Source organism: Cotesia typhae, unplaced genomic scaffold, assembly GCF_013202065.1.
Source record: "Cotesia typhae breed Kobodo isofemale line unplaced genomic scaffold, CoteBio_Ctyphae contig_4, whole genome shotgun sequence".
Lineage (NCBI taxonomy): Eukaryota > Metazoa > Arthropoda > Insecta > Hymenoptera > Braconidae > Cotesia > Cotesia typhae.
The window spans coordinates 1739721-1749550 of record NW_027423748.1 but is presented as its reverse complement, the minus strand read 5'-3'; the positions used below and the strand labels follow the sequence as shown (position 1 = coordinate 1749550).

The following is a 9830-nucleotide window of genomic DNA, read 5'->3' as shown; positions in this document are numbered from 1 at the left end:
ACCGTGAACTATTGCAAAAATTGGTTCGAAAATTTTTTCACCAAGTGATTAAATTAATATCTTCAACATCTTAACTATCGAATGATTCATACGAAGTCTGATTTGATTCATGTAGTTGATTTTACTGTAAACAGTTGCAGTTTAATTGCGTAAAATATTTAATATCTTATTTTTTTGTATCATTTTAAGTTTTATTGAAATCTGAACATAGCTTCTTTTAAAATAAATTAAAAACTTTCATTTCTCATATGACTTAATGTTTAACACTAAAATTCTAAGAGCTCAATATTTCTTTGAAAGTTCTCTTGAGTTTTTCAAAAATTCAGTGGGCTTATTATCTTACTATAATTTACTAATGTATCAAATTTCATCAACTTTCGAACATCTATTCTACAACTGAGGGTAATATCTTAAAAAGTTGCATAGTTTGTATATGTCATAAATCGATTGTCAATGTACTCTAGCATAAAATTTTTTATTTATTTATTTACCTATTTTTCTTCATTAAATGATCATAGTGAATCTTCTAATATTAGAGTTTATAAACTTCTCTACCTTAATACCGTAAAAATTGACTTTAATAATCCAATAATTACTACTTACATGGCTTTTTTGTAAAAACATCATCCTCACTTTCCCCGTCAAAGTCGTCACGACGACTCTTTCTTATCTTTTGAGCAGAAATTGTTTTCATACCGACATCAACATTTTCGTCATTACTATCTTCTTCTTCGTCGGTATCGTCGCTACTACTACTATCACTACTTTCATATCCATTGTCAGTTTTCACCGCTGACTTCAATAATTGAGCTATAAGGGTCATTTCAGCAACAGGCACATCTACGCGGTATATATTTTTGTGGATTTCTTTATGGTGACCCATAAAATTAGCGAGACGATCCACTTGACCGTCTTCCAAGCCAACCATTGCTATGCAAGTCGCAACATGCTTGCGTAGTTTAGTTGCTCGTAATCTTTCCGGATGTTGAGCTCCGCTATCAACAGCATACTTTCTTAACAGAGGGCAAATTTTTATGTATGGTTTTTGAGATGAATTAGTCGTATGGCGGCCAAAAATATATGGATTATCTGTTTCCACACCTGCATCGCGCCGATACTTAATAATAATTTTTATACATTTAACAACAAAACGATGAAGTAATACAGAAACTATTCGATCTCTTTTTCCTCGAGTTGTTATGCGAGTAAATTGTCCAGCAATTTTTTGAGAGGAAACGGACAACTGATCATAAACATCCGGATTGTTTTTCTTGTTTACTTTATCTGGATTTTTAAAATCTTCGAGTGTATTCTTTTCAACATCACCTGGCCGACGGTGGTTAAAAATTTGTACAAACACTGCTGTATAGTTCACCAAGGACTTCCATACTAATCGATCGAACCCATCTTTCAGAATATTAAAATTTTTTATGCAATTAGCTTTCAGATGATCATGTAAAAGCGTTATATCTTCCTTAGTTGGCAGATCTTTATTAATAAGTCTACGTAGAGTATGTTGATCTTTAACAGCTTTTTTATTTATTAAGGTTGGAATTTCATCGGTCCACAATTCAATAAAATTATCAACTTTTTCTTTTTCTTCTTTTTTTTCGCTCTGTATACACTCTGATCTATATTTTTTCGCATATTTTTTAATCAATGAAGTTAATCTCGTCGCATTTGCAGGCACGTCAAATCTCTTTTTTTTTTTTTATTCCATTTAGCTACCTGCTTGACAGCCTCTATAACAGTATTCAGGTGTTTCGGTCTCAATAATGATGCATAATCTGTAATTCGGGCTCTAGGTTTTTTGCTGCAATCAGATGTTTTGCAAGGTATATCAACTCAGCTCTTATAAAATCATGAAAACGTGCTTCAGTGTATTTGTCACAAAGGCGGTTGCCGTAGAGAACTAAAAGTTCATCAAATGCAATGATACTTTTAAGTTCACCTTCTCTTAAAACTGGAAACACATTACGACGAAGAACTTCATTTGCACGTGGGTAACCTGTTTTACGCCGACCTTTCTTTAGAATTTTTCGTGCACCTTTCTCATGCTTATTATCACATTTTACGTAATGAAGCCTGATCGTTGCTTTAGAATAAAATCCTTTACAATGAGCACAACATACGTAATCATCAGCTATTTTTTTTTAAATTTCTTTCCGCTTTGACGACGTCTAGCCACCATTAAATGACCTGTATTATATTCCTTGTTGACATTGTGCATAAATGTTCCTTCATTGCGAATGCTTGCAATAATCTCTTTTCGTTGTTTTGTACCTTTACTGAAATACATCATTTTTTTAACATTTTCGTGATCTCGATGTTTCAATTCTAAATGGCGAGCGAATTTTGTTTGCACTGTCTTACAATACGGACAAAAATATATTTTTGTAGATTTTTGTCGTTTATTTTTTTTCGAGCACAAGATTTTTAGATTTCTGATGTCAACAGATGGTGCAACTTCAAATAATGTTGATTTATCATCAAGCTTAGATGGAGATTTTGTAGCCTCAAAAGAAGTCGCGAGGGTATCGTTATTAGTAAGACTCGTTCCTTGACTGTAGTTAGGGTCATTCTTGGAATTGTCAATTACACTACTGATTTCAATAGTTCGGATAACTTCAGATTGAGTGTCAACTTGATTACCGAACGAACCATTAACATTGGGGTCTGAAAAGTTTTGGAAAGCTTCTGGTGTTCTCTCAATTTTATCATCATCGAAATTGTCACGAAAGCCACCAAACATTTCATTTTCATTGTCGATAACTTCAGATTGAGTTTCAACTTGATTACTATACGAACCATTAATGCCGAGGTCTGATGGTTGTTGGGAAGCTTCTGGTGTTTTTTCAATTTCATTATTATCGAAACTGTTACGAAACCTACCAGACATTTCATTTTCATTGTCGTTATTTGATCCGTCTCCTTCAACATCAAGTTCACCAGAGTCTTTTAACCAGCTATCTCCAATTATTTTGGCTACAGTAAAAGCTCCACTAGGTACGGTACTTTCAGTCTCATTAGGATTACAACTTGAATCATTGTTGTCGGCAGTTATTGAAGTATTAGAATTGTGGTGATATTCTTGATTAAACAAATCCTTAACTATTTCTTGAGGATATTGGACTTCTGAAAGTCTAATATTTAATTTAGGTAATGGTAATGGTTCATTAGGAGTAGATGTAATTACTGAAGTATTTCTATTGTTGTAATTATCCGTACTGAGACTAATGATATTTTGTTTTTTAATCTGCTGATTCATATCCGTTTGATTTAAAACGAGTTTGAAAGATTTTAATTTTTTACGAAGAACGTCCAACTTTTTTCTAGATTCCGAAAAAAATACTTTAAGTTAGTTTTTCTAATAAAAAAAGAAAATAAAATTTTATGTTAAGATTTCAGAACATCAATTATAACTAGGACCAGGATTTTTGTCGGAATGTAAAAATAAAAATCAATAATTATTGGTGTCAGAATTATAGTATCACGGTGGAAATATCAGTTATGAATGTGAGGCTCAAAATGTTTTCCGAAAATATTTGTCTTGTAAAAGAAGTTTTTATAAAAAAGTTGTAAATTCTACTTTTTACTTTAATTTCCTTAATTTTTCCTATACGACCAATATTTTCACCGTAATTCCAGAATTTTTATGCATGTTTTCGTATTGTCGAATTATTAATTTTAAAATTGCGGCTTTCTTATTGATCTCGAAAAAATTTCAAGAAACATTTTTTCTATAAAATTCCATTTTGAACTACTTTCATTTGAAAAACTTTTTTAGTATGACGCATCAATTGATATAAGCAGCGGAATGTTTCAACAATATTCAATAATTAGCTTATTTTTTAAAATTATTTCTGATTCACGTTAAATGTCAGAATCCAAACATAATCGATCAATTAGCTTGATAGTTGTCATTTTAATAGAGAATTTTCCAAAAAAAAATCGTCCAAATCAAATTTTAGATTCTCATAAACATTAGTAACATCAATTTCAACACCAATAATTCCACTAAAACCACAATTCCTAGTTTAAGAATTTGAAAAATCAAATTTTCTTGAGAACACCAGTATAAATGATTATAACATGATTTTAAGTTACACGACATAACCTTTTATACACATAAATTTCTATTGAATTTTTCTTTAGTAATATAAAATTCATCAATTTGCTTAAAAAAAAATTTTACAATCACAAAGGAAAAGATATAATTTTTTTTTGTTTATCAACTCAAATAATTATAATTTATGATATTATTAAACTCAAAAATATAACCCATGACCCTGTGAGTAAACTGTTTCACGAATTCATTAATATATCACTGTAAATACCATAGGATTGTTAAATATCATTAAAGATAGCATTTGATGCCAAATTTATCAATAGCACAAGTATGAAATTTTCAAAATTCTACCCAGCTGAAAGTAACGTACTTTAAGACAGAACACTTCTACATTTGTATTTTTTTTTTTCATATTTGAGAACGCATGTATTGGTGTTTTCAAGGCTGCTAACATTTGCAGTCAGAACAATATCATATGAATTATTGACTAATTCGACTAAGGTGTACATCTTGGATCTGAAAAAAAAAAATAAATCTTTAAAAAATCTCTAAAAAATAAATTATCGATGTTTGTCACAATAAAATTAACGAAAAAATAAAAATTCCGTACTAGCTTGGAGTTTTAATTGAATAAATTAAATTATGAAATACTTACAATTTTGAGTGTGACTATTGGCACATTCCCGTGCCGGCACGGTACTGGCACGGGGCACGGGAAAACGGTCATTTTTCCTCATTTTCGCGCATGCGCACGGGTAAATTACCACATACTCTGAAATCTGACCGTCCCGTGCTCCCGTGCTTTCTGACATGCGCACGGGTAATTTTTTTCATTAAAGGCGCCAGAAAAATTACTAGACTTTTTTTCAAACTTTCATATTCCCGTGCCCAGGTTACAATTGATAAATCTCGGGGGCACGGGAAATTTTTTTCTTATTAATATTTAAAAAAAATTCCTGTAGATTAATTATTATTAATAATTACAGCATAAGTGGTACGTATAATTCAACAAATTATAATTAGTAATTATAAATAAAATTAATATTATTTATATGAAATTAATATATAATTAATATTAATATTAATAACACAATTCACTACCTACGTAATTATTTATTCATCAAAAAATTTTAATGTTGACAATGATAGCTAAATTTATTAAACAAGATTTTTAAAATCGAAATACGTCAATGGAGGTTACAATACGGCATCTGTTAACATAAGTATCAACAAATAGGAAATAGAGTAAAATATGTTCCATTTGTAAATACGTAAGCAATGTCATATATGTCTTTAACTTATTCTTGTCATTACCAAATACGTAGCATTATTTTAATGAGAATTTGCCATTGATAGACTATCAATGTTAGTATGATGACGATGCTGATTAATATTATTGTTATTTATCATTTAATTTATTACAGATATTTTGTTCTCTTTATTGGTCATAAACGTTATTACATGACTATTAATGCCTACCATTAAAGAGTGCTTTCTGATCGAAAAAATTTGTTTGTCTCATTTCCGCCACTGTTTTTATCTTCATACTTTTATTAGTCCACGGAATACAACTAAATTGCACATTATCGGATAGAGAATTTAATAAGGAATAATTCTGTTATCTTTGTAATATAGAAAAAAATTTTGCTGATAAGCAGTCAAAAATGTCCGTGACTTTGCAAACACAATAATTCGAGAAAAATGCTAATATTTGGATCTTTTTTTTTAACTTCCCGCTAAGAAAAGTGAAAATTTTTAAAAATTGGGAAGTTTCTGGTTTCATTCCGATTTTCGAAAATCGAGGTTATGGGCCTAGAACCCAGTAGTAGTGATAGTAAAAAGTGTTTTCTGCCCTCCGGCCGGAAAGTGGCAACTTTCTGGCCGCTGCGCTAAACGAAGTTGCCACATTCCGGCTACGTCGAGCCGAAAAATAGTATACACACTTTGGCCAGTAAAAGTAAAGCCTCAGACCACATGTTTGTCAACCTCGGCTTCGCCTCGGCTAACAATTACATGTGATCTGAGACTTTTCTTATTTTACTGGCCTAGGTATGTAATATACTATTAATCAAGCAATTCTAAGATGAACTCAGAATTGCTTGATTAATAGTATATTACATACCTAGGATGTAATATACCTAGATGAACTCAGGAGAGAACTTAGGTGCGTCTTTTGGAATAATGAAGCTGAACTTCAAGAATTATCAGATGTTGAAGTTCAGGATGTAAGCACTCCTCGATGAAAAGGGTGTTTGGGATGCCATCATTGGGACTGCACATACTGAAGCTACAGAGCTCGAGAGGTGGAATCGAATGGATCGTAAGGCAAAGGCCACAATTCGCCTGATGGTGCCCTGAATAAAAAAGTATTAAGACAAAGAAAAAGTATTGAAAAGTATTGGATTGACTAGATAACCAATACTTTTCAATACTTTTTCTTTGTCTCAATACTTTTTTAATCAGGATGGAAGACACCCAAGTTAAGCATCATCAGGGATTCAGCTACAACAAACGAAACGTGCGAAGCATTGAAAAAACACCACGAACAGGTATCATTGAATAACAAATCGGCAGTTTTGAGGAAGTTGATGAACTCTAAGCTGACCGATAATGGTGATATGAAACTACACATAAATAAAATAAAGGAATTAGCGAATCAATTAAAAAATATGGGGAGGACCCTTGCAGAAGATATGGTAGTTGCCATACTGTTATCAAGCTTACCGAAAACATATGACTCATTGATAACAGCATTAGATTCTCGACCGGACGAGGAATCATTGAAGTTCAATATTGTTCAATGGAGGTCAACAAAGCACACATGCTTACGAAACCCTTGCAGTCAACGAAAATTAAGCAGTTAGCTGAGAGTGTCGGCTTAAGATTATGATTGTAAGAGGATTATGAAATTAAATGTTAATTAGAAATTTTATAAGAATAGTTTTGAGGGGGAATATTGAAATGTAAATGCAAAACATTCTTTATGCTATTATTTACTTATACGAATATACATATTAAGATACACACACATACACATATACCTGTAATCAAACTTTTCTTTAATCTTGTTATACTACCTATGAGTCAGTCTTTTTAAATACATTGAACTGAACGCACCTAATATTTTGTCTATCTTTACTGTGCACTATCCTTCCACGTAATATAAACAACCGTTTTCATCAGATCTCCACATTATGAGGTCCTAGAAAGCGATTCCGACCATTTTCACGAGGATATCTCTATGTCCGTATACACGCGCGCACGCGCGCGCGCGCGTGTGTGTGTGTGTGTATGCATGTATGTATGTATGTGTGTGTGTGTGTGTGTGTGTGTAACCACCTCAGACCTTTTGAACGGCTTGACCGATCCCAGTGAACACATGACTTTCATCTGACGTCAGTCGAATGTCATAGGAATGTCACAAGATTTTAACATAAGTTTGACATAAAACTGACCTTCCCTATGATCTTCTTATGATGTCAAAACCTGTGATGTCATTTTTACATCATTCTGATATAAAAAATGTTATGTAATATTGAAATCATTATTGTACGTCATAATGACGTAACTTTATCATCATACATTTACGTCACTGGTGAGTCACGGTTTTACGTAATATTGATGTAACTTTCAAGTCATACATTTACATCACTAGTAAGTCACAGTTTTACGTAATACTGATGTAACTTTCAAGTTATACATTTACGTCACTGGTAAGTCACGATTCTACGTAATACTGATGTGACTCAAGTCCCTATTTTACATCAGTAAAAAGTCACAGTTGTACGTAATATTGACATAACTTTGAAGTCATCTTTTTAGATCACTGAAAAGTTCTGATTGTACCTAAATACTGATGTAACTCAGAAATTTTTTTTTACATTAGTAAAAAGTCACAATCGTATGTAAGGCTGATGTCATTTTGAAATCATCTTTATACCCCGTTAAAAAAAAAAAAGTTTGAAGATAATAGAAACCATTTATGAAAAAACCAATACTTTTCAATTCTTTTTTTTTTTATCAGGATAAGTCAGTGTTAAGTTATGGTTTGAGATGATATTGAGATAACTCTGGAGTAACGGTTTTCCATAATAGAATCGTTGGAATCAAGCAGTAAAAAATGTATTTAAAAAAAGTATGGGGGAAGGGGGAGGACAAAACGAGATATACCTAAACAAAAGTTTTTGGGGGCCCAAATACCGTAAATCGTCTTCATTTTTATTCTGTTAAAAATAAATAGCACTATTTTGCAGGCAAAACGGGGTACTCCTTAAACAAGTAAAAAATAATTGTTTCACAAAATTAGTATCAACTTTGACAAAATCAAATTCTTGAGAACGATTGTGCTGCAAAAACTCACTTTTGACCTGATGAGTATGAGAGTAAACTTATAAGGCAAATTTTTTTAAAAACTTATTGTATTTTTCAATAATTATTGTATTTATAATGGGAAATTAAAAATTTAATAGTGAGAAAAAACCGTGATCATTGAGAAGTTGGAATAAATTATTTTCTATGCATACTACTCACAAAGAAGTCCGAATTTTTCCCGATTTTTGACCTGCTATATCTCAGTGAAAAATGATCGTATTGTAAATCTAAAAAGATGCATTTTAAAGCTTTAAAGCTTCATGATTCTAGTTTTTAGATTTTCTGACAAAAAATTTTGGCTAAAAATGGCTTGAAGTAAAACTTTTTCAAAATTTTCAATTTCTTTTTTTTTCGTCTTAGAGGGTTTGAAAAATTTTTTCGTTTCACGGCTTGATAGGTCCTCATAAAAAATTCATTCCAGCTTCCGAAAATGTCTTCTAATTTGCCGTGCGACCATTGGTAGCTAAAATATTAATCGTTGAAGAAAAACGAGCTTTGCAAAAGTATTGCTTTCATGAAAGTAATATAATTCTTTTTAATTATATTTTATGAATTTTCTTGAATTTAGGAAAAATTTTTCAACTTTAAGTAGCATTTTACGTTTAATGGGACAATGTAAACATTTTATTTCAACTTTCTGAATTTATGACGGTAATATGACATTGTTATGACAATCTTATGACCAATGGAAGTTTAATTTACGGAAATTCTGAAATTTTATAAAATTTAGAAGAAATTCATCAATTTCTATGCAATCTCATCATTAATCTGAATCATTAATCTGGAACTTGATAAAAACTTAAAAACTTAATCCTTTCCAACTCTTTAATTCATATAGATTTAAACAAGCGTACTTAATATCAATTGTGGTGCAGACAAGTGAGCAACATTCAAGACTTCGAACTCAATGGACCCGAGTTCAAGCCCAGCACACGCCGGGATTTTTCAACTCCAAATCTTCTTCCTCAGCATATAATCAGTCTCGAAATTGTTATTCGAACCCAAAAACGCATAATTAAATGTTATTATTTTTTTTACAAAAAATTTTCTTCCGCGTAATTAATTTTGACATCAGTTATATATCATAAAGACGTCATAATTACGTCATATAAATGTCTTATGACATATGCTTACATATGTCCACTTTAACCCACTTACATCGTGGGTACGTCATACATATTACGTAAGAATCTTACGTCAGGAAGTGTGAAATCATGACTCATATATGACTTAAATCTTACGTAAATCATGACGTAGCATGACGTAATTCTGACGTCAGTTTGACATAATTGTGTTCACTGGGATTTGATCGCGGTTGGCATCATTCGGAAGGGCTTGCTCAAACTTAAATTTTCAATACAATTTGGACAGATTCGGACCGGTAGATTCC

General features: G+C 31.6%; 1 protein-coding gene across 1 annotated transcript; it reads right to left on the bottom strand.

Annotated features, from left to right (window-relative positions):
* Positions 1–1581: 1581 nt before the first annotated feature.
* LOC141527470 (uncharacterized) lies at positions 1582–4761 on the bottom strand. Its single transcript, XM_074242980.1, has 2 exons — positions 4725–4761; positions 1582–4585 (listed from the first exon to the last, which is right to left on the bottom strand). Exon 2 carries the CDS (start codon positions 3266–3268, stop codon positions 2144–2146), a length of 1125 nt encoding a protein of 374 aa, XP_074099081.1. The 5' UTR covers positions 3269–4585; positions 4725–4761; the 3' UTR covers positions 1582–2143.
* Positions 4762–9830: the final 5069 nt, after the last annotated feature.

Excerpts from the sequence above, each read along its gene's own strand:
- LOC141527470 (XM_074242980.1), bottom strand. The coding sequence starts at position 3,268 with ATGAATCAGCAGATTAAAAAACAAAATATCATTAGTCTCAGTACGGAT.